Source organism: Abrus precatorius, unplaced genomic scaffold, assembly GCF_003935025.1.
Source record: "Abrus precatorius isolate BTA unplaced genomic scaffold, Abrus_2018 Scaffold3, whole genome shotgun sequence".
Taxonomy (NCBI): Eukaryota; Viridiplantae; Streptophyta; class Magnoliopsida; order Fabales; family Fabaceae; genus Abrus; species Abrus precatorius.
Window position 1 is genome coordinate 16382184 of NW_020874373.1, and position 25961 is coordinate 16408144.

General features: G+C 33.3%; 2 protein-coding genes across 18 annotated transcripts; one reads left to right on the forward strand and one right to left on the reverse strand.

Moving 5' to 3' along the window:
• Positions 1–30: 30 nt before the first annotated feature.
• On the forward strand, positions 31–25699 carry LOC113860936 (iron-sulfur assembly protein IscA-like 2, mitochondrial). Of its 17 annotated transcripts, none has more exons than XM_027493516.1 (6): positions 31–209; positions 783–832; positions 3500–3763; positions 4581–4708; positions 4830–4938; positions 6490–7061. In XM_027493516.1, the coding sequence occupies exons 3-6, from the start codon at positions 3605–3607 to the stop codon at positions 6553–6555; spliced, it is 462 nt and encodes a 153-aa protein (XP_027349317.1). In that variant the 5' UTR covers positions 31–209; positions 783–832; positions 3500–3604; the 3' UTR covers positions 6556–7061. The 17 variants fall into 17 exon arrangements, with proteins under 17 accessions (XP_027349317.1, XP_027349315.1, XP_027349314.1 ...); XM_027493514.1 differs by having other exon boundaries at positions 3510–3763; XM_027493513.1 differs by having other exon boundaries at positions 788–832; positions 3510–3763.
• Positions 8761–10878, reverse strand: LOC113860938 (glucosamine 6-phosphate N-acetyltransferase). The gene is made up of 2 exons (XM_027493520.1): positions 10216–10878; positions 8761–8967 (listed from the first exon to the last, which is right to left on the reverse strand). The coding sequence occupies exon 1, from the start codon at positions 10682–10684 to the stop codon at positions 10223–10225; it is 462 nt and encodes a 153-aa protein (XP_027349321.1). The 5' UTR covers positions 10685–10878; the 3' UTR covers positions 8761–8967; positions 10216–10222.
• Positions 25700–25961: the final 262 nt, after the last annotated feature.

Below are 25961 nucleotides of genomic sequence, written 5' to 3' on the forward strand. Positions count from 1 at the left end.
CAAAATTCATTTTGATTTGATTGAAGTGAAATAAATAAATTTATAATAAAACTAATTAACATTTGCTACGCTGCTACCCAATCCAAAAACACAACAGCATCTTCGTTGTTCAATCTACCCTATCTATGCAGAGTTCATTGAAATTCTCACGGCCAATACCCAAACTCAGGCGCTTATAGCTTGGTCCCGCAACCGTGGTACTGGCGCCGGTAACAGACATATGATAGTGTTTTTGATTATTGCTGTTGGTCTAAGGCTAAGGATATAGATTTCAAAATCGTTATTGTAATTGCGAATTTGTTTTTTCAGGTCATCCCAAGTTCAATTGGGAATTCTTTAACTAAATAACAGACCATGTGTTTGTATTTGTGTGGATGTGATGTGATTCGGCTTTGTCTTCCCTTAAACGATCCATGAACCACTTTTCATACGTTAAAACCTATTTCTCTCGTTCACTCTTCAACTTTTGCTCTCAACACGATTTTCTTCTCTGTCAATGTCACGTTTCACAGCTCACATCAAAATCTCACAAGAATTCTAATTCCCAAGTCAATTTCAGACCACCCAAATAATTCACTCTGCATTCGGTTGAGTCATTTGATGTTCGCTTCTTATAACTCCAATATTTGCTCATCTTTCATCTATCTCTCGTTTCTATTCAGTTACAGATATAGGTTTCCTGTTTTTGTTATTGTTTTGGTTGCTGTTTAAATATAATTACTGTTTGGCTGAATCCAACGAGATACAGTTTTTTTTTTTTTTTTTTTTTTGGATATGAACAGATCAGGTTTAGAAGAGGTTCAAGTTTCCTGAGAAGTGAGAACAGTGGGAGGTTTGTTGTTGGAGTTTTCTTTTCTAGTTAACCAACTTCCCTTGGTTTTTCATTTTGATGTAACACCATGTCAGTTGCTAGGAAATAAAGTAGCCACTTTGAAATGCATATTAGGAATTATGACTATAGTAAATAACTGATATCCTCTGCTTTTTGTGTGGTATGCTTTCGGCCAGTTGAATGGAGGAAGAACCAACTGGCCCATAGTTCCTTAATTAGTTATAGGATAATTAGTAATTGCATTAACTACTTGACCGCAAAATTTAAGCTATAAAACTGGATAGAGTTTAGGAATCTGCTGGGAACCCAAGGTTTTGAAAGGAGGAGGAATAAAGTCACTAAGAAGGTAGGAGACAGAGGCACCAAAAAGGGGAATGGGAACTATCAAATTAGAGTATTTGAGGGAGAAAATTGTATTTTAGTGACGTGAGGTTAGGATTTTTAATCCTTTTTTCATATTTAATTTTCTCCAAAATAATCATTTAATTCATTCAAGGCACCACCTCCTTGACCCAAAGTAGTGACTTGGAAAGAACTTCCAACTTCAAGTTTGTTACTCCCAATATAACCAGAATAACCTGGGAGTGAAATGTCAGTGAAGCATTCAGCATCTCTATTACTATTATTATTGCATGCTCTACAATTGAATCAGTTACTAGATTACAAAATGAAACACAAGGCATTATGTGTAAATTGTAGAAAGAAATTTGATGAATTATTAGTCCTAACAAAACATGTTAATTGAAAAACAAAATCCTATATATGGTTAAAATGTGTAACTTTCTTTATAGAAAGAATCCAATTCAATACTTCAAGTTCTGTTAGTATTAGGGTAGCACAAAACTCTGAAGTAACATTATCCCAAATAAGATTTTTGCTGAAGAAAAGAATAAGAGGTATTGACAAAGAAGTTGTAAAGATAGTGAGGTATCTTGAAATATCTATCCCCCACAATATCTGAGATTATATTGCATGGAAGGAAAGTGCTGCATAGTGTTTTTGAAAACCAATTCTATTGGACCGTTTAACCTACTAACTCTGCGGATATATTGGTACACAGCTTGAGAAGCTTGCACTGATTATTTGTATGAAAACAAAAGCAAGAAATTGTTAGTTTTGTCCTTGGTGTTAAAAGTCTTGCCACTGCCTAGCTACTAGTTTTGATATTATTATATTGTTAGGTTTTCCTATAAAAGCCATCACCTATGCATGTATCAGTTGTATCAATTTACGATTAATTTGTAGTTCATTTGAGTGAAAATCTTCCTCTTTTACTCTGCTTCTGTGTGCAAGTGAAAAGAATATTTGAGTGTTACATAGTCTCACCATATAAATTCTATACACTTGATTCTTTTGTATCAGAAAACTATGACACCCTTTTGGCAAAATCTAAATACAAATCTTTCAGGTGCAGAAGTTTTAAGTTTACCATCTGAAGTGAAATCAATTTCCAATTAACAGATAAACTTTACTCACAGAAGAATTTAGTTTTATTATATAGTGACTAGTAAGAAATAGTTATTGATAGCTTAAAATATGAAATGTGATTTTATTCTTGATATTTGGTGCGTTCTTCCAAATAATGTGCCGATGATGATAATTGTTTTTTTCAAACATTAAAATCTCAAAAATCCACCACGATAAAAAAGGAAATTTACTATAAAAGAAAACAAGGCGCATTGACAAAGAGAGAGAGAGAGTACAACTTTTACTACTTGGTTAGTAAATTCAAGTGAAATTAGTTAGTGCTTTCCTAATTTTTTTGGCCAATGAAAACACCAGGTAATTTAAGAAAATTTAGGAAAGCATGTTAAAATACGGACCTAATATTTCAATAGTTATAAATTAGGCAGTTGAAGATCACAGAACAATATGACTAGTCTAGAGGAAACAAGATTATGTTTGTATTACTCTATGATAGCTACTTGAAATTTCATAACCCATAATACATGCATGACAACTTCAGTTATAGATTGTATTATATATTTATTACTATTAAGGAACTTGGGTCTAACAGACCTATTCTTAACTAATGTGGGATATCTTAAACATCCTCCACAGTCCACACGCCCAAAGCTGAACATCTAGTGCATGAAGTTTGCAAGACTGGACATTTACAGGTGGCCCAACAAGACTAGGGATCTAGATACTATGTAAAAAAAGTAGGTCTAACTAACTCGTAAAACTAGCTCGTTAGAGGAGGACAACTTAAGTTCTTATAAGGAGTATTTTGTCTCTATTCTTAGCCAATGTAGGACATCTTAATAATTACTATGATGTGATCGTGTGTTACTACTAGCAGAGAGAAAGTCAGATAGAAGTTAGATGAAATTTAATGCACCTGAACTGTTTAAATTTATAAAGTAAGCATGGGTCCAATTACTTAAGAATTGTTAATGCAGCAATGAAAATCTGAAGAAAGATGGAAAGAATTTTGGATTATTGGTTCTAACTTCTAAGGGCATGTATTTTTTACTCTTAGTTATCTACTTCCAATTAATAGAGGTTAATTTGTGATACTTTGGCCTAATGTAGTGTTGAGTTAAAATTTCTAATCCATTTCCTTTGGAATGTATTTAAATTATTATCATTATTATTAACACAGATCGGATAGTCGTTTTCATTTTTATTTTGTTTTGCTTTGTAAATTCTGAGCCATTGATCCAGGTTTGATTAGGTTGCCAAATCTGTTCCTTGTATTCGGCTGTCACTTGTCCATAAGTCAAAAAGAAGATAGCAAGGTTGCATCAAACGTTGCTTGGAGAGAGAGAGATGCAGAGGTCACTGATTCAACGCTTGGCTCCGTCACTGGCAGTGCAATTGAGGCTTAGAAGAAGGTGTTCTTCTTCTTCTGTTCTTCACCATGCCACTTCTTCTGCTGCTGCTGCTTCTGATGTGGAGCCCATTCATATGACCAAAAACTGCATTCGAGTATGTTCCTTGATCCTTGATTTTTCAATTGCTTCCCCATAATTGTTATTGTTTCAAATGTTTTCCTCCTCTCTTTTAAATTTAATCATTAATTTTGTAATCGAATCGTGTTCAGTAAGAGGTATTTCTGATGTGTAATACACTTCTAGGCACACAAACATAGTCTAGTGTCCCTTGATTGTGCGTTTGATAGATGAAAAATTGGGGTTTCAACAATTATTAAGCTGCTTTTCCTATCAATGGCAATGAACTAAATTTTTGTCTGTTTGGCACATTCCATGCTATTCTGGATATAGACATAAACTACTTCAACACACTGAAGGTGCGTTCAATTTTTTTCCATTTCATAATTACTTTTGTTTTGTTTTTCCCCCTGCAACTATTGCAGTGCATTTCCATGTTAATTAGTGCCGTTCAGCATGACTACATGGTCAGCAAATGTCATTGAATTAATTTAATGGATGGGTTGTTCTACAATATCACAATTCACCAGTTGCATGTGTTGCAACATGCATGAATGAGTTAGGTAAACTTGAAAACTTAGGCTGGTTTAAAAATGACACAACTAAAACACTCCTAAATATTCAACCGATGGTGTGGCTGCAAGTTTCTTCCCCGAATTGTAAACATCTTGTTGACACTTGTAGTTCAATTAAATTTTGCAGTATTCAAAAATCTGCTGTCTTGCTTGAGTAGTTCGTTATGGTGCATAAATTTTAAAAAATATATATATGAATTTACATGTTTGATTGATGGGCCTTCTCCCTATGCTTGTGAGTATGTTACATGTAATCAATCCCAACTTACTATGGAACAGAGAATGAAGGAACTAGAAGCTGAATCATCAGCAAACAGAAAACTACTTCGTTTGAGTGTAGAAACTGGTGGATGCTCTGGATTTCAGTATGCTTTTAATCTGGATGACCAAATCAACTCAGATGACAGGTATAACCTCTTACCAGTCAAATTTCATAGCTGAGATGCTTGCCATTTGTGTAGTGGACTTGGACATGCTAAAACTGTAGCTTTTACAAATTGCAACTTACTTTTCCTAATATATTGGCAGAGTTTTTGAGAGGGATGGAATTAAACTGGTTGTTGACAATGTTTCATACGATTTTGTGAAAGGCGCGACTGTTGATTATGTTGAGGAGCTGATCCGTTCAGCTTTTGTAGTAAGTCAAACACCCTTGTGAGCCATGTATAAACTAGTGTTTATTAAAACTTATCTTCACATTCTTGTATTGCAACACAGAAAAGTTTATTGTAATTTTAGTACGCAATAATCAAGGAAGAATGTTTCTCAGGATTTATTCTCCTTGGAAAGTTTGTTATGAACTATAGTAGTAATTCACATCCTGTTATCTGATTAATTCTTGGAACATTGGAGAACTTCTGTTTGATATAAAACCATTTATGAGTCATTACCTGTCAACTTAAAGCTTTTAAGAAAGTCAGTTCTTGACACGGCAATCAAGAGTTTGATCCTTGTTGCTCCCATGCTTCTAATAGAAAGTTGAATTTTAGCATGATTTAGAGTAGTCAAGTAGCTATGTGTATTTGTACTTGCTTCAAGCCCAAAGGAGTCTTGCATGATGGCTAATGTTAAAATATAAAACCTTTCGTGAGCCTTCACATAACTACTTTTTAAGCTTTTATGAGAGTTAGTCCTTGTATTCTTCCACATGTTACTTATGCCAATGACTGTCGTTGATTTGACTTAGAGAAAACCTTAACAATATTTGGGTTCAGATAGGAGTCTTAATGTCATTTGTAAAATTATAGAAATAATAATAATAAAAAAAACAGAAATTCATCTGAATTATATAATTTTCCTGGATGAACCTGCTCCAAATGCTTGACATAGAGGTAACTTGTTTGGGATCATCAAACAAAGCCTTTAGATAGGTGAGTTTCCTCAGATGAAAATTTTAAGAGGATTCTGTAGTGCTGTACTCATTTTAGATTGCATATTATGCTCTAAGCTATTTGGTAAATTACAGACTAACATGTTGTATTGTCTTATTATGTGAATGCTGCAGTTTCTCTCATCAGTGAGAGGGACAGCACTCCTCTATTGCAGTCCAAACAAAGTTGGAGCTGCCAGTAGATAGATGCCTTGAAAATCTGATTGACATTAGAATAAAATTGTAATAATGGCCAAGAGGAGCTACTGCAGCACTTCATCTTAAACCAAGGTCACATACCAGTTTTGTACTTTGTTAGCACCATGGAATTTAATGTGCTCCTAAATAGAGCCCCATAGAAATTTTCATTTTTAAGGATCATTACCCACGAGCTTTGGTTTGCTTATTAAACCCTGTGTAATCACGAATAGTCATAAACAGCTGTGATTCTATACTTTTGGTAATTATTTAGCAGAAAAACTACTCACATAATTTCCCTATTATGTCTAGTCTTTTATGTTTCATGGGACCCTTCTGCTAAAGAAAAAGGTCTGACCACCCACCCTTAAAACGCAGTGTGCGTGGTTTTAACCTAGTGCAAAACCTTTGTATGGTACAAATGTGTATAGAAAAGTGTTTATGTGACTATACACGCATTGAAGCAAATGTTATGGTATTGAAACGGGTATGTAACATGATGGCTATAAAGGAAAAGGGGTGTGTCGCTATTATCACTGCGCTTGTTTACAAGGTTGAATAGCATTCTTAAGCCATGTAACCGAGTACAAGTTTACATTTAATTTCTGATTTCATTTGCAGGTGACAGAAAACCCCAGTGCTGTTGGGGGTTGCAGTTGTAAAATTTCCTTCATGGTGAAACAGTAATTGGTTATCTTGCAAGTCCCTCCTGACCTTTCACCACTGCTCAGATAATTTATTTAGTCTTTGCGAACTAGATTCCGTTGTGAAACATGATTTTTGTACCACAAAAAACGATTGATTGAACTGAAGATAAAATCTATTGCTTGTATTGTGATATTAGTAAGATGAACTGTAGTGGTATTAAATTATCAGGCGTTTTTGTGTAGCCTGATTTAATATCCTGGAGCTTGTTACCCCAGGTGTAAAATAAGGCTTTGAAAATTATTTCAATAGGTAGCAATGGCAAGTTCCTTGTGTAATGCCATGTAATGACGATCACTTGGGCAGATTCACTCCTTCCGGAGGAAGGATGTCGCACAAGACTGATTAGCGTATACAGGTTTGTTGATACAAAACATAATTTTAGTGTGTTGAGTTCTACATTTAAATACATGTAGATTTATGTTGTTTTTAATGCTACTAATTATAATCTATACGCAGGATCTATGTTTATAAGTATTTTAATGTTTCCAGACACATAGTCGTGAGTAACATCTTTAAGAAATAGTACTTTCATTTTAACGTGCATGAAAATCCAAGTGAAGAAACGAGCAGTGAAAAAGTTGGACAGAATAGAAGATAGAGAAAATTGTTAAATACAGTTTTCATTAATCATTATTTATTGCTTAACTTGAAGAATTTGATGTCATCTTTGAAAGAACACATTCTTTTGAAAATAATGCCAAAAATGAACTCTTTGGCACCTAATTAACTGAAAAATGTTTTTTCAAAAATTCTTTGCTAAAATAATATTTATTTAAAATTATTTACCTGTAAGTATTTTGTTATTTCAGCAACAAGTATGCACCTATCAATGTAATATTTTATTTTTATAAACAATAATTTATTGCAAATGTAATATTTATTTTCCCTGATTTCTCTAAATACATCAGCTTGGGAAAGTCTCGCTCGTGAGACTAGTATCGCATCCACTTTGGGTGATACTTTCCCTCATGCTACCACATGGCAACTTCTCTCATTTTGTTTATCTCTTTTATTCAAAAACAAAAAAAATACCAACAAATTCCTTGCTGCTAAAATGGACTAATATAAATCTTCTAATTAACCTAAAAATATAAGCTCATTCAAGTTAAAAGAAATTCTTATTATGAATTTCAACATGTATAAAGAAATAAAATACCTACAAATTAAAATATAAATTCAATTAAATGCACCTAATTCAGCTTCAAGTTGCTCTTTACAAATGCCTAAGAAATTACTTTCTCTAGAGTTGTAATATGTAGCAGTTTTCTTTTCTTATACATCCAAATTTAAATGTAAAATTTTAAATTAGAGTGTTTCATCCTTGTAACCTGTAGCACACTAAAAGCACAATATGAGTTAAAAACAAAGTGTGCATCATACTTGCAATATGCAAAAATTTTAGAAAATCACCTTTAACAGAGTGATACTTGCTGTTGAGCTGACAAAAACCACCCCAAAAGGGAAATTAGTTTTATAAAATTATTATTTTGATAAATATTTTTTTAAAAAAAACTTTTTGGCTTGATTTGCCTGGGCATTTTTTTTTTTTCATTTGGTGAATTTCTTATCAATTCCATTTACACATTCCTTTTCTTGTGAATCCCATTAGATCCACTCTTTCTTGTGAAACTCCCGTATAATTGAACCAACATTTTCTTTTTTTTGAAATATCTAATTAATAAGTTTAGCTGTAACTGTAGCAAATGAACTTTAAATGGGGTGAAAGGTATGTGGTCAACAGTTACAATATGATTGATTCTCAATATACTAGTAAAAGATTAAATGAAGAAATATTTTCGAATAGAAAGAGACATCGGTGAAATTATTACTGATTTTGTTTATTCTAATGGATTTTTCTTTTCCTGTTAATATTCCCTACTCATTTATTGTTCCGATCAATTCTAATTACATCAAATAAGATTTTATTTTATTTCCCCTTTGCAATTCAATTTCTCTTGATTCTTTCTGGAAGTATACGAAGTGCTTCACAATTCAAAGCTTTTAGCATGGAAGACCCATCCAAACCAGATAGCCACGAAAGCCAAGATCGTAAGCGTATTTAACTCGGCCTTTTCTAACTAGCTTGATTTCAAGGTTTAGCGTCATAGAAAATTGACGGTACAAATGGCTACACGGGCAACTACAGCAGTCATAAAGCCACTCAGGTATGCGTGTCTTACCACATTATTTTCAAAGAAGAATAGCCAAATGAAGACCAAATACAGAGGTACTTGTAATTCTTTAAAAGTTATCAATTGCACCAGATTGAGCAAAAATATCACATCACACAATATTGATATCAAAAGAATATGAAGAAAGTCAAAAGGGCATCCACCGAGGTCTTGCTTACATGTCCATAAGAGGCTTCGCCCATGCTAAGTATACCTATATCTGAATCGAAGATATATGAATTTAAAATATGGAAAAACAGAATTAAAGATATTAATAGCTGAAAAATAAATCTGAACAAAATAAACAAAATGGTTCCCAAATATAGATAAGTTTCAAGAATATTATTTTTGCAACCTCAAGCATCATATTGGTCAATCCAATGGTCACTTCATTCTGTAGTTTTATGCCAAATTGAAGGATATTTTAAAGAAACTGTCACAAACAAAAGCTTTAACCTACTACTATAATATGCAGAACCCTCCCTAAATCAGTTTAACATATCCCAACATGCCGATATGAATAGTTGCTAAGGCCTCTTTTGATCATATTTGGCAGCACTAGAACATTTTCAAATATGCTCCTGCTAACTACTAAATAGGTCAAGCTGATCCGCTGAGATAAATACACACCACCAAACCATGATTCATTGCCTTACATGCATGGTCTCTTTAGAGCGAATGGAATAAAGGTAAAGTTAGACCGTTTACATATCTTAATGGGATAATTTGGACTCCTAAGACTTCGGTACTCAAACAATTAGAAGTATAATACAAGCTCAAGATTTCCCAAATTACATTTGACTAGTTTTTCTTCAATAATGAAACCAAGGGGTACATTATGTAATATTTGCTTCTCCATTTGCAATTTCCAACAACACCACCCATACAAAGAACTTTCTTAAGTTGAAACTTCACAATTACCTTTGTTTCATTAACTCCTGATAATAAGTTACTAATGTTAGAAATTTACGTGCATTCATGTGCTCATACAGTCGTATACATAAACACAACAGTATAAATTCGAAACTACAAGGACTCAGGTTTCAACCATCGCAGCCATGTTGATAGGGAACCTTTGTAACAAATTAAAATGCAAAAACGAATAAGCATATTTAAAAACTTATTAAAATCACATTAAATTGCGTTTCATCTTATAACTTGTACCGTTAGAATAAATCTAAATTCCAATATGTTTATCCTCAATCCAAACACACGGTAATTCTTCAAGTACAGTGAATTTTTATTTTAGTTTCAGCTCACACGATTAGATTCATGAACATCTGTCATATTTATTGTTTGGAAGAACTTAATAGATTATTTAAAAAAAGAAAAGTGATTAAAAAAGTATCGCAAAACAAGCTACTGAAAAGTAAAATCCCACGCTAAAAGCTGGAAAAAACGAAAGTAAAGGAGTAACTGAAATAAGTTTGCATTAGAATTAAGAGAATAGGGAAACTGAGGAAAAACCCTGGTGTTCAAACAAAATACATAGCCATCTGAACAGATTTCTGCTGGAAGCCACATTTCTCGTAGAACGCCTTGTTCTCAATGCTGCAATCGAGAATCACCTTATAGCATCCCATCGACCGAGCATGCTCTGTGAGGAAGTTGACAACTCTCTTTCCCAATTGCTTCCCGCGAGCGTTGGAATCCACAACAACATCCTCAATATGCCCAACTTTGCCGCAATTTCTCAAAAATTTCTTCTCAATAAACACACTCCCTGTGGCAATGATCTTTCCGGAACCCTCATCTTCGATGACGCAGATAATGTGATCATCTCCCAGAGAACTTAGTTCTCGAAATCGATCCCCGAATTCCTTGTCGGTGACGGAATCGCAAATGCTAAGTTGTTGCAGTAACTCAATGAAACCTTTGGCCTTGTCAGTTATCTCCAATTTCCTGACGCTAAACTTTTGCTCCTCTCTGTTTTCCATCTTTGCCGCAGCAACTCCTAAATTTGTCAAAGTGATTCAACAATCCGAATCAGAAAAGGAAACGAAACAGAAAACTGAAACAATTTTGAGATTTTCACATTCTTACAATTTGATTTGAATAGTGGAGGATCTGCAGCTCGACAACTGCACTGTAAATCTAATCTTCCAGAGTCCCTGCTTATTCTGAGGAAACAGCTTGTGTTTTATTACAATAATAAATAAAATAATAATGACTCGTTTTAATTTTTTTTATTTTGAATAGTTTGGTAAATTTTGAACCGTTGATTCTGGTTTGACGAGGTGGCCAAATCTGGTCTGTGTATTGGGCTGAAACATACGGATGTGCATAGATTTAAACCAAACCAACCTGATTTTAAACCTGGTAAATTTAAATTTATTTCGAATTATTTTAATTTTTTAACTTTTTTAAAATACTTTTTATTAAAAATATTAATTCTGTCAATATTTTTTATTTCTTTTATCATATATATTATTATTATTGTTTTGTGAATAATATTTGTTGAGTTAAACTTTTAACTTGTAATATTGGTCATTTCTTTTTCTTAAAAGCTTTTCTCTCTTTCTCTCTCTTCTCATAAGAATTTTTTATAGAATACATTTATTTTTTATCTGTTTATGGTAAAAATTGTAAGTAGTAAATAAATAAATTCAAGAAGAATATGAGATTGAATTTACTTTTAAATGTGTTTCTGAACGTAACAATCAAATCAGCATCGTAAAGCAAGAGATTAAATAGAAATAGTAGAAGAATAGCGAAATAGTATTGAACTACATGTAAACGTACATAAGCAAACTGAAATAGAATCTAAATGACTGAAAATAACATTCTACTTTAACTTATAATATAATTAGTCACTTTTTTTTTTAAAGTGTTTCTCTCTCTTCCTCCTTTCTCATATAAATTTCTTATACAATATTCATTTATTTTCTATTATAAGTCACTTTTTTTATCTATTATCATTTGATATTATTTTATCTTCTTCTCTTATAAATACAATATAATAATTATGACTTTATTAATAGTAATAGTTGCAGTTCTCTTTTTTTTAGCTTAAGAGAAAAAGCAATATAGACAACTTTCTTTTCTCCAAATGTATTTTTTAATCTTAACATAGTATTTTACTATTTTTCATTTTCAACAATTTTAACATTATTTTATGCATTACTCTTGTACTTTTTCAATGATGATAAACATTTTTCTATCTTCCACTGTTAACTTTTGATTCATTAAATTCATAGCTATAAAATATCTTGTCATCCAAATCATAGTTAGTTTGGACATTATCAATGTTCATGTACAGCAAAATACAACAAGTTAAAAGTAATATTTAAGTATACATGAAATAATAAAAATATAAAAAATATGTGTTCAAAATGAGTATATACAAGATTCAATTTCTAACCCTTTGAAAGTCTTAAAAATCATTATTATCATCATAAAATGAACTAAGTATCAATTTTGATAGCCCTATCTACTATGTAAAACTAAATCTTGTAATAACAAAAAGTGACAAACCGCATATTACAATAATAAAAAGAACCTTCTAAAAATCTTGTAAATTTCAGAAGACGAATAACAATGCATAGACATTAAGATAATATATATATATATATTAATAGAGCTTATATTTTTAACAAAAAAATGACTTATTTAAAAATATTTTTAAAAAATTAAATAAATAAAATGAATTATAATAAAGTTGAAAAATCAAATTTAAGACAAAAATATGAATTTTATTTTTTATTTTTATCAAAACTATTTTAAATTAGTTTTAAAATGTGATTTTAGTTTAAAATCAGTCTTTTTCTAAAATTGGTTTTAAATCTATGTTTTTTAGGCTAAACCAATTTTAAATTAAGATTTTTTAGCAAATACGAGTTTAAATTTGTTATTTTTAACAAAAATCAATTTTAAATACTTAAGTTTTATAAAAATTAATTTTAAATCTAACTTTTAGTAGAAACAAGTTTTAAATCTAATTTTGTAACATAAACTACTTTTGAATAATTAAAAGATATCTGCTTTAAATTGACCGTTTGATGACTCCATTAAGCATATCCTGGAGAGCACATTGAAAAAATCGGATTCAAACTTTATGTTCCCAAAATAAGGGACCTGGATCGTCTGCAGTTTTGGCAGGAACTGCAAGCTGTAGTTTTCCGCTCACTTAAGCGACTGACAAAAGGGCTTGAACACTCAGAAACGTGCCTAAGCGAGCCAGAAGAGATTTGAAAGCGAAATTCACTTAAGCGACCAAATTTGGCTTAAGCTAATTTAAAATCGCTTAAGCTCTCTCAAGCGAAAAAAAATTGAAGCAAAAATGGATCAGAGAAGCATGTTTTTCAGTCACCTATTTCGCTTAAGTGAATCATTAATTGCTTAAGCTATTATCGCCTCGCTCAAGCCAAGACCAGCAAATTTAATTATTATCAAGCGAATGTAAAATAGAAAACACATGTTTCAGGTAGTGTAATTAGTTTGAGCAAATTTTGGTAGGGCTTAAGCGAGTTTCATCCGCTTAAGCAAATTTATCAAAAAATGCATTAACCTGTACAACTTGATATAATTGCTTAAGCGAAGATCTGTAGCCTAAGCGAAATATATACGCGCTTGGGCCACGTTCAAAAGAAATCAAGCCAGAATAGATAAGCTTAAGTGAATTAGGTTGATCATTGCTTGAATCCTTTAGGTTGTGTACCCTAATTAGTGACGTTATTTACACCATCATCCCTATTCTTGTCATTATCTTGTGTTTATAAGCAAAGCTTTGCAATGTGGCCTACTAAAGTGTTAATACTGTCATCCACTAATTGACAATATTCTTCTAAACTAGAAACCTCAGAGGCCAAACCTAATTATTTTACATGTTAACTGTCGGTATCTCTATGTAATAGAAAGTATAGGATATTCTTTCACTTGTATGCCTTTTACATTGTGAATAATCCCAAAACAGGCTTTTATTGTTCATTTCTTTAGTATGTATTTGTCAGAAACAACCTTTATATCATTGGCTTCAAACACTTTCAAAGCATAACAGTAAAGTATCCCCATTGTTTCAAACTTTTTACAAGAGCAATTGATAGTAGTTGAGAAACTATCAAATGTAATTGTCCACGACCTTTGTTGATTGACTTTAGTAATTACATTTTCAATCAAAGGAGGAGTTTCAATCCTTAATGATATGCAACATGCCAAATATTGAGCAAATTCTTGTTAAAATAAATTATACACTGTATGTGTGTAAACCTTGACCATTTGTATTAGGATTGGTGACACCTCATATCGCAACATGGCTAGCTTATGACGGGAGTCATACTCACACTTAAGCTTGTTGTAACGCTTGTCTTCAACAACCCGTTCAAAGTGAGCAAAGAATTGCTTGATGTCAACACCAAGTTTCATACAAGCCTTGAAATCAGAATTTAAGCTTTCACTTAGTTGAGTACTTTGCATTCCAAGGGTTAAATAATCCTTCAGATAACATGATGTCCATTTCTCCTCTATGGAATATAGTAAAGTAACCCCCAGTATTTTGTTCAACATTATATTTTGTAATGAACTTTTTCCAATCATCTTCAAAGTCATACATGCTTCTTTTCAAATCTCTTAAAAAATGACTTCCTCCCTTCATCAAATTGCCAAAGTGTTTTATTCCATTTTTCATTAAGTGCCATGTGCATAATGTATGATGTGTCTCTGGCATTACATAGACAAGTGCTTTGGTCATAACTTGATCTTGATCTATAAAGATTGTTTGAGGTTTTTTTGTTGTTGTGTGCTTCTAAAAAAGTCTCAAACAACCATTGAAATGATTCAACTGTTTAATCATATAACAAGGCTACCCCAAAGATAATAACACCTTTGTAATGGTTAAAGCTAAAAAATAATGCTAGAGGCCTATTAGCCTTATTGGTACAATATGTAGTGTCTAATGATACAACTTCACCAAAAAAACCCAAATCAATTACCATCTTTGCATCCGTCCAAAAAACATTTGTGATTTGCTTCTTTGTATCCATCTGGTATGAATGAAAAAAAGTTGGGTGGTCTAGTAATTGCCGTTAAAAGTATTGCATTAGACAACTGACCTTACTGTATACCATTCCTCCTTGTCTTTTTGCTCTCAAATAATTTTTTGCGTCCAGTCGAGTATATGAAACATTAGCTCGGTGTCCTGCAAGTTTGGTCATTAGTTGAAATGATGCCTTTTATCGTATTTCGGAGGTCTCAGCCAAATCAATTTCATAAGCTTGGACTTTTGTTATATTACAATGTGAAGCAAACACGTGTATTGTTTCTGGAAGTTGTGATAGATTATGTTCTTCAACAAACTGATGAATGACATATTTGGTCTTGTTTGCCAAAGATAATGATATCCTTGCAAGAAATTCAGTTCTAGTTTCTGGTCGATATTTTGTGACTTGGGATTTTCTTTTATCTTCTTTTCGATGTCCCTCTTTACAACAAACATGTCTACAACCTGTAATACACCATCTACCTTTCACTTATTAAAATATTGTTTTCTGACTCCAAATCCTGCTAGCTTGCCATATTTACACTAAAATTGCCATGCTTGTTCAAGACTCTCAAACTCTTGCCCAACATTTAGTTTCCTTGCGACATCTATTCTTCAATCAAATAAGATAACAGTAAACATGATAAGTATTTATTCCAATAATGTTAAATAACAGATGTAATGGTAAAATGTGCACCTTTAGTATGTTTAAAGACTTTTTTTGTCACAATCTAACCCGAAATGGACTTTAATGCTACGAACTTGTGTGTTTTATCCTTACCGTGTTCTTGAATGTATTCTTCACCAATGATAATATCATGTACTTCAATGTTTCACCAAGATCAAAAATAGAAGAAACCTCTTTCTTTAGAAATAAGTAACCTAATATATCCTTGGCGCCAAAAATCCTGTGTAAATCACTTAAGCCATACAGAAATTGCTTAAGCCTACACAGTCAACTAAAGCGAAAAGTTTCGCTTAAGTGATTTTTTGCTTAAGTGATAGAAACATGCTTAAGCGAAATATGAGGTTGTTGGTTTTAAAAAAGTGGAATCACAATGTCTCATTTCCATTCCAAGCCTTCTCTATCCTTATCTCAAAGTTCAGAACTTTAATCTTCCCTAAACGTCTCTATTCTCACATTCAGTTCAAGGGCAAGCTTCCATTTTTAACTCAGGTATATAACACATGCTTAAGGCATGCTTGTTCAATGTTGTTATTGGTTGCTATAAACTCACTTTCTTTGTCGCTTAAGCATCTAATGATGCTATTATTCTTAGCTTTTGCATGAGATTATAAGGCTTTCATGTGTTGAATACTGTGATATATTCATGAGATTAGTATTATTGTGTTCATGTTGGACTGATTCATTTGTATTAAGTTTAGGGTCCTATAGTTTTATTGCCTCTGTTGGAAGCCTCTGTATTTTTTGCTTAAGCGGGTTAAGGTTGCTTAAGCGAAAATTGAATCATGGGGAAAGCTAAAGGTCAAAACTTTCACTTAAGCAATAAATTCCAGCTTAAGCTAAACGTACAGAGGCTTAAGCAACAAAACAGAGCTTAAGCGATTTTACCTTAATCTTGTAATTTGTTTTTTGTTTCAGAATGGCACCAAAGAAGTCTATTCCTCAAAGAAAGAGGCAAAGACCTGAAGTTGGGCAAGCTTCACAGCAATATCATGAACCTACTGAACAATATCAACAATCACAAGCTCAAATGGAAACAGAAATCATATCATGAGATTTAGGTTCAAAACTAGGGCCAAGGCTCAGAGATTTCTTGACTTACAGTGTAGGGAATTGCTACCTTAGAGCAATGTCTTTTTAGAAGAAGGACAATATGAAGAGTTTTTGCAAGAGATTACAAGAAGAAAATGACAATTCTTGGCAAATCTCCCTAACCAAATTCATGAGGTAATTTTCAAAGAATTTTATGCAAATACATGGCCATTGGTCCCACACAAGTCAGATCAAAAGTCTTGGGTTCGAAGACACACTGTTGCTTATGATAAAGATGCAATTTCAGCCTTATTTGGCAACCCTCTAACCTTAAGGAAGGGGAGCTATGCCAATACCAACAACATCGAGGCTCTTTGTCAAGTTTTTCAGATGATACGGTAGCTAACACTTTATGCATTCCTGGAAAATCTTATGAAACAAATGTAGTGAAGAAGTCAATGCGCTTCAAAAGGTAGTCTTTGACTACTTTGGCCTAAATATGGGTATCCTTTCTCTTTGCCAACATAGCCCCAACAACATACACCTCAGATGTCTGAATGCCCCGAGTATATCTGATATACAACATCATGGAAGGGATGTTTGTTGACATAGCAGCCATAATTTCAGATAAGTTGCACCAGCTTGTAATGTCCAATACCTCCAGTACTGCATCAACAACAAAACTTTTGGGATTTCCATCACTAATCACTGCTTTGTGCGCTTCCCAAGGTGTTACAATTCCAAACACCTCCAATTAAACAATCAGCTTGAAGAAACCAATCAATTATCAGTTCATAAAAAATTATTGCATCAATCCAATGGAACAACTGGTAGGAGATTCTTCTCAATCATCTTCATTTGTATCACTTGCATTACAACCAACACAACCACGAACACAACCATCTATGCCTGATGTGTCACAAACAAATCAAACTCTTATATGCTATTTGACTCATATAGAGCAACAATTGGTAGCAAACAATCGTGCTTACACTCACCTAAACGAGTCCTTCTACAAGTAAATGTTCTCTCCTTTATTATTTTAATTACTTTTGTAATTTTTTATTTTACCATTACCCTCATTACCTTTATCATATCTTTCCACAGGTTCACTCTACACCAACATAATGGTCAGGAATATGCTTTTCCATAGCTCACACCCGAGGCTTTTGCAGCAGCTGTATCATGGCCTGAAGATAACCCTACCTTCACATTTCAAGATGAAATTACACAGGATCCAAATCGACAGCCCGAGAAATGACCCAACGAGGACATTCAAGACATTGAGGAAAATGATGGGGGAGATGTATAAGAAGGTCAACAATTAGAGGAAGAAGGGGGACATGATGAGGGAGATGAACCAGAAGCCATGCAAGAGGATGACAATATTGGAGCCATATGATTACAATTAGGGTATTATTGTAATAGATTTTAATGAGTCAACATTTTGTGTTATGTTATGTAATGGATTTCATTTGTAGTTCTTGAATGCTTATTCCTATAGTTCTCGTTAATGGATGTCATTTGTAGTTCTTGAATACTTATTCCTATAGTTCTCATTAATGGATTTTAATATTTATCCAAATTGGTAACCTATATTATATTTCATTATTTTGTGTAAGATGTAAGTTGAAAAATTTATATGTAATCAAGAGTATTTTGACCCCCTTAAATGCTGTCTATATTAGGATTAGGTTAGATTTTTTGTAACTTTTGCTTAAGCGATCCCAATTCGCTTAAACTTATCTATTCTTGCTTGATTTCTTTTGAACGTGGCCCAAGCGCGTATATATTTTGCTTAAGTTACAGATCTTCGTTTAAGCGATTATATTAGATTGTACAGGTTAATGCATTTTCTGATAAATTCGCTTAAGCGGATAAAACTCGCTTAAGCCCTACCAAAATTCGCTCAAGCTAATTACACTGCCTGAAACATGTACTCTTTGTTTTACATTCGCTTGATAATAATTAAATTTGCTGGTCTTGACTTGAGCGAGGCGAGAATAGCTTAAGCTATTAATGATTTGCTTAAATGAATTAGGTGACTGAAAAACATGCTTCTCTAGTCCATTTTTGCTTCAATTTTTTTTTTTTTGCTTGAAAGGGCTTAAGCAATTTTAAATTAGCTTAAGCCAAATTTGGTTGCTTAAGCAAATTTCACTTTCAAATCTCTTCTGACTCATTTAAGCGTGTTTCTGAGTGTTCAAGCCCTTTTGTCGGTCACTTACGTGAAAAAAACTCGCTTAAGCAACCAGGAAACTGTAACCTGCAGTTCACGCCAAAACTGCAGGCTATCAGGGTCCCAAAATAATATAAATATAAGTCAAACTTTTCTCTTTCAAAATAAGAATTCTAGCAACTCTTGTTGTATCAAGATTTGTTTATCAAATGGAGTGATGTACATTAAACATCATGCAATAACGATCACTAGTAAAACTTTGGATTAAATCTAACCAAATTACCTGCTGGCTGCCAAAAAGCACCACATAAAACACTGCAAAATAGCAACTAGCCTCTTGGAAAATGGTGACATAAATCACCAAGTAATCAAATAGCATCCATAAAATCAAAATACCAAATCTTCAAGATAGTTTATAAAATCAAAATTGAAACAAGTTACACAAAAGTCTACAATGATACTACTTATAGTAACTATAAGCATAGAAAAGGTCCTTCATCCTTGGCAATAACCACAGATTAAGTCCATTAAAATAGTTACTACTAGCTTCTAAATAGTGTGTGAATAATGATAATGTTTGATTTTTAAATATTAAAATCTTAAAATTGCAGCCATAATATAAAAAAGAAATTTTGTGGCAAAAATTGAGCTAAAAAACAGATTTTTGAGTTTGAAAAAATAGTTTTGGAGATAATAAATCATTTTTAAGTTCAGAACCGGTTTTAAAAACCAGTTTTATATTGAAAACTAGTTTCAAAACTAATTTTATGTTCAAAATGAGTTTTGATTGAAGCCAAACCAAGAAACCGGTTAATAAACTAATTTTAAAAGGGTTTTATTAAGGATTGAGATTAATTTTAAGAAAAAAAATTAAATATAAAACAATAATTAATTTTAACTTAAATGGTTTGTAGAAAAACTTTACCTTCTCTCATCCATTAGATAGTGCAATTTTTTTTTTCTATTGGATAGTACTATAAATTCTGCAAGAATATTAAAATGTTTATAAGCGTTTACAATTATTGTAATAGTAATGTTAAGTAAGATATGTTTATTTTCTCTTTTTAAATATAATTTTTTATTGTTAAAATTAAAAAACAAAAAAGCTTATTTATTAATGTAAATTTTGAAAACTGTTTTTAAAAATATTTTTTTTCACTATTAAGGTATTTTTTTATTTTTCTTTTTAAAACTAATGAAAGTCCAACTAAAAATAATTTTAAAAAATAAATTATTAAACAAATTTTATTTTTTAAAAATTATTTTATAAAATTATTTTAAAATATAATTTTTAAAAATTAAAACTAAATCAAACAAGCAGAATCGGACAATTTTAAAATTTGGTTTGGTCGGGCTTTGTTTATGCAAATTCGAAACCATGCTTACCCTTACGCCTGGCTCCCGCAACCAAGCTACTGCCGCTGCGCAATCATGTGCCGCCACCGGTAACAGAGATCTGATAGTGGCTTTGATTTTTGTTCTTGGTCCAAGCATATAAATTTATGTATATATATCTGAAAATCGTTGTTCCAGGAATTGACACTTGTTCATTTTTGTTCGGGTTGCATCGTTAACCTCTGTTCCAGTTCGCACGCCTTTTCTTGCCGTTCTTCGTCTAAGCCTGTGGTGTGTGTTTGTGCTATTTATCACCATGTTTTTTGGTTTGTCTATATAAATATATATAATTGAGTCCTTTCAAACAGAAGAAGAGAGCTTTTCAAGTTAAGATATCTCATGTCTGGTAGGTAAATTGTGTAAAAAGGGATCAAGGAGAAGCTTTATCTTGTAGCTATGCATGCCTTATTCTGAGCTAATTGTAGCGTAGTGAAATCATTGTACATTCTTCTCATTTTACCCACCTAGTAGTTGAATAAGATCGTGATTACAAATTACCGAAAAAAGAATCATGATTGCACCAATTGAATTTGGAGTTCAACTTTGATATACTATTAGTATGTAATTTTTTTTATATCATTGTTTAATGGAGATCAGCTTATTATTTTTATTCCAGTCGATAACTGAATGTAAATATAGTTTTTATTGATTGATTTGATTTTGATGTGTTTGTGGAATCTTTTATTCTAACAATCTATCACGTAAATAATTTCAACTTTCTTAACATTGTCAATTTGTTTATTATATTTGCGTATGCTTGTTTCGGTCTGTGTAGAAGAGTGTTTTGTCCTTAAACTTGTACAAAATAATAGTAGATTTCTGGTTTTGAATTTGAATTGGATCTGTTCATATGGAAAGAACAATAGTGAAGAAGCTGGTCATCTTTGTTGTCAAAAAGGTTAAGCAACTTCTAATTTTTGGCATAGTGGATAGTGTATGGATTTAAGTAATTTGGTCTAAGATGCTAATATATCCCCTCCCTTTGTTAATTTTGACATGCCGGAAAGGTAACTAGTCCAAAAGAACGCTCTAATTGTTAAAACAAGAAATCATCGCAAAATGATTAGGAGAACAAGTGACCATAGCTTAGCTGCAAGGATCCACAACATCAACATCCCAGTTATTAATACTAGTGACCTTATAACCAGCACTCCTAGTCACCTTCACAGTTAACCCCTTTAGGAACAACCAGTACCATTCCCATTTGCTGGCAAGCTAAACTTGCAGTGCCAGTCACTGCCCCCCTTGTGTTAGACTTGAATGAGAACCAAGACTAAAATGAGAAATAGTATGCTTGCCAATGGTATAACCTCTTTCTAGATAATATGATTGAAAAAGAGAACTCCTTCAATCATGCATTGGTCTGACTCTGACCTACCTTTTTAATATAGAAAGTTCTCGTGAACCATCCTTCAATCATCCATGGGATTGTCGAGTTTTCCCAATGGAGCTTAATCAGAAATTAACTGCGTAGGGCAGTGGGTTTTGCTGCTAACAACTAGGAGAGAGAGAGAGAAAATAACACAAGTTGATCACTTTAGATTTGTAAAGTGCCTTATTGAGAAGACTTTTTTGAAGTCACAATTTAGTTTTGTTTTGAAGTTTCCAATTCCATAATCTACCAATGCTGCTCATGCATTTGAGGATAGTTGGATAACCTTTGGTTAAATGTAGCATGGACCTAAAATATACAACTAACAAGACAAAAATGCACAATAGTCTAGCATGGACAATTTTGTGAGTGCTTTGATTAGTTTCTGTCCTTGGTGATGTAATGTAGCTACAAGGACAACTTCACTGTTATTCTTAATCATTTGTCACTGTATACTTAAATTATGTCTGATTCTGTTTTGCATGTGACAGATATTTCATTGCTATACGATACTTCATGAGTGATTGCATTTCCAATTGCTAGAAAATTTCCTTCAATAAAATTGCTTTCATATAGTTAAGGCCTAATGAACTTCTGCAAGATTTTATTAAGCTCCTTGGATTCGTTTTATTTTTGCTAACAGAAAAACCTCCCTCAAGTTATGAACAAATTGCTGGTGCTATGACTGTGTTTATTCTGAAATTTGATTTATAGTACATTGCAGTTTTGATTCACTAAAATTCGAAGATGAATAATTGACTGAGCATTTACCTTATCACATTAAAGTTTAAGCAAATTCACCTTAGGAAAAAAAATATATTTCAAAACACATTATGGTTTTTATCTTCATTTGAAATTGATTGGATTAGGTTTGATTTGATGCGATTGAATGTGTTCCACATTTAAGAAGCTTGTGGAAGTTTTAGATTTTATAAGGGATTAATATAGGTTCACACATCATTGAATACCATGGAGTGGTTTGACTTTGTGAATTTTGTATTATGTTTTGAAGTGGGTTGCTTCTAATTGTCTTGAAAGAAGGTGAGGTATGCTCTAGTTGTGGAGTATGTTTGGGTTGTGTGTTAAATTTTAACATGGAAAATGGAACTCTATTTGTTTTGGTATGCAAGATCAAGGCCTCATTACTTTGCTAAAAAGGAACTTTCCACAGCAGCTCCCCTAATATCGATGACCTGATGATATACTATCTGGTACTCTAATTAAGGATGTTTTACCTTTTTGAGTAAGAATAATTGAAGTTGTAACATGTGTTCTTTAACTGTGTGAACTGAGTTAAAGCATAGAGGCAAGATTTCCTTAGTCCTGACTCCTGACTAATAATTTGTCCACGTGATAGTTGATAGCGGTAAAATTAGTATTGAATATATTTTTGCATGAAATGAGACAACCAGAATTGAATTTCTTTAAATTGATTTATGGACCTATTTGTAATTATTGTGAGGGGTTGAACAGCCTTCTATTTGCTTACTATTATTACTATGAGTAGTATCATTGGAGATTTTTGTGTACTTGTTTCAATTCTAATTTTGTAGATTATCATGAAGGGATGGTTATTCTTATTTTATGGATCCTATCTGATTACTGGCTGATTTATGTCTTTTTTCTAGAGGCAAGTTGCTACTTTGTTTGGTTTCGTAGTAGATAGCCAAACAATTGTTTTTTGTGTGTTCTATGGTGGTATTTGGCAAGTAAATTGGTTAGACCTCCAAAGTTTTACCTGAGGACTGAGGCAATGTTGATGCAGAATTTACTACATGGTTGTGAAATACTTCAATTACAGAGCAAATGATTCTCAGCAAATTTGTTTTTGTTCACTAAAAGCGTTTTGCTGTAGTTTACCCTATCAAACTTCATTTGGTGCTCATTTATCTTTCTTGAGAATGGTTGGTCAACACACTTTTTGCAGCATTTGATATCTTATGATTCTTTTCATACCTTCAATTTTTTTTTTTATAATGCTGAAGGATTCCTTGCCTAGAAGAAGGCAACAAGAGTTGATAGAAATGTTATATTGCAACAGTTGTCTCAGGAACTGAAATTGACTTAGATTTGTTTTATTTTGGGAACAGAAGAAGGTTTGAGTCTGATTGCTGTTACAATTCACAATATCTAAACAGGAAACAAGTGCAAAAAGCTCTACATGCTTAGCTTGGTGAGGTCACCAAAAATGGTCAACTTGCAGCGGGTATGTTTTAATTCTTCAAAAGTGGATTTGGTTAAAAATTTGGTTTCAAAACTAGTTTTGGCTTAAAAATTAGATTTTAAACTAGTGTTTATAAAATACATAGATTTAAAAATGAAACAATTTTGAGATTTTCACACTCTCACAGTTTGATTTGGACAGTGGAGGACCTGCAAGCTCAACATGTCTGTTTTGAACAGTAGCTCTGGATTTCAGTATGCTTTTAATCAGGGTGACAGAATCAGCTCAGATGGCAAGCATTACCTCATACCAAAATCACTTCCTTCAGAACCACCACTTTCACCGATCCCCAACCCCCCTCTTCCATCCCCACCACCAGATCCCCCTGTGTCCACTCTTCACTATAACCGCTTCCTCCACTTCCTCAAGACCCACTTGTCCCCACCCTTGACCTCTGACACACTCCTTCATTTCCTCAAATCCAAGCTCCACCGCCACCCTTCCTTCTCCCACTTTGACTTCCACCTCTTCAACTGGGCCTCCTCCATTGATTCCTTCCGCCACACCCATTCCACCTTCCACTGGATGGCTCACACCCTCACTACCACTCACCGCCTCCCACAACTCCGCTCCCTCCTTCGGTTTATCGCCTCCAACCCTTGTCCTTGCTCCAACGGCATCTTCTCTTGCCCTCAAACAGAACCCATTTTCTGCATTGCCATTCACGCTTTCTCCAAAGCCTCCAAACTTGACGATGCTGTTTTTGCCTTTCACACCATGCGTAGGTTGATTGATGGAAAGCCTGGCATCACTGTTTGCAATATCTTGATTCATGGGTTTGTCAAATGTGGTCAGCATGATAGGGCTCTTCAGTTTTATCATGAGATGATGGTCAGGGATAGAGTGAAGCCTGATGTTTTCACCTTTAACATTTTGATTAGTAGTTATTGTCGGCATTCGCAGTTTGGTTTAGCACTGGACATGTTTAACAAGATGAGGGAAATGGGGTGCTATCCGAATGTTGTTACTTTTAATACATTGATTAAGGGGATGTTTAGGGATGGGAAGATTGAAGAAGGGATTGGGATGGCTCATGAAATGGTTGAATTGGGGTGTCAATTTTCATGTGTCACTTGTGAGATTTTGGTTCAGGGACTTTGTGAGGGAGGGAGGTTTTTGCAGGCATGTGAGCTTTTGGTGGAATTCTCCAAAAGGATGATTTTGCCTAAAGGGTATGATTATTTTGAGTTGGTGGAGGTTTTGTGTGGGAAAGGGAATGCTGTTAGGGCATTGCAGCTCATTTATGAGTTGTGGGACAGAGGAAGTGCTCCGAGCTTGATTGCGTGTGCTGTCATGATTGATGGTTTAAGAAGATTGAGGAAGATGGAAGAAGCTTGGAGGTTGGTGGAAAGAATGCTTCAAGAGTGTATGGTGCTGGATGTGGTGACTTTCAATTGTGTCCTTCAAGATATTTGCAATTTGCAAAGAACTGAAGAAGCAAATAAATTGAGATTGCTTGCTTCAAGTAAGGGTTTAAAACCAGACGGCATGACATTTAAAATTTTGGTTATGGGGTATATGGGAGAGGGAAATCGAGAGGAAGGAGAGTCAGTGGTAAATGAAATGTTGGACAGGGGGTTTATATCTGATCTTGCCTCATATAATAAATTGATGGATGGGTTATTGCTTCGCCAACGTTCTATATGCCATCAAGTGAACAAATTTGATCGCTGACATTGCAAATATTTAAGAATCAACTCGAATTTTTATTGAACTTGTGAACGGGCAGAGGTGATTGTGGAATGATTAAGAACTGAACCGATAAGGGAATTGGAAATGGGGATGTGGAGGATTGAACCCCCTGTAATCACAGGTCTGCAGCTGCTTGAAAAAACCCGGGAACAATATCATTTGAGCTATGCTCCATCCACTGTGTTATAAGGGAATGTCGAAGTTAACAGTCTAACCTAGTTAGGCAGCAGTGTTGTTCAGTACTTGGATAATTGCAGAACCTTTGTTGAGATTGAAGGCATCCGTATTTGTGTTATGTTTATTCTTTTGTATGGTCAATTTAATGGCTACTGTACTGTGTCAAATTTTGAAGGTATATAGTTTCATAAATACTTGATAGTTCTTAGTTGCTTTTTCCCCTTACATATTGTTATTCTTTTGCTTTTGGTCGTCATGAAAAAAACAGCTTTATTATCTTACTATGTTATGGGCTACGAAAGAAATTGTTTGATTTTCAATCTTCCTTGTTTGTAGATCCCATAGTCGGTATACAAGCTCAAGTAAAGGAGGAGATTTGTATTAGGCCTTCAATAGTCAAAGTAAAACTTGCTGAAAATCATGCATGTATCACTAGTTCACTACTTCTTATTTGTAGGTCTCCTTTACACATTTTGACATGTTT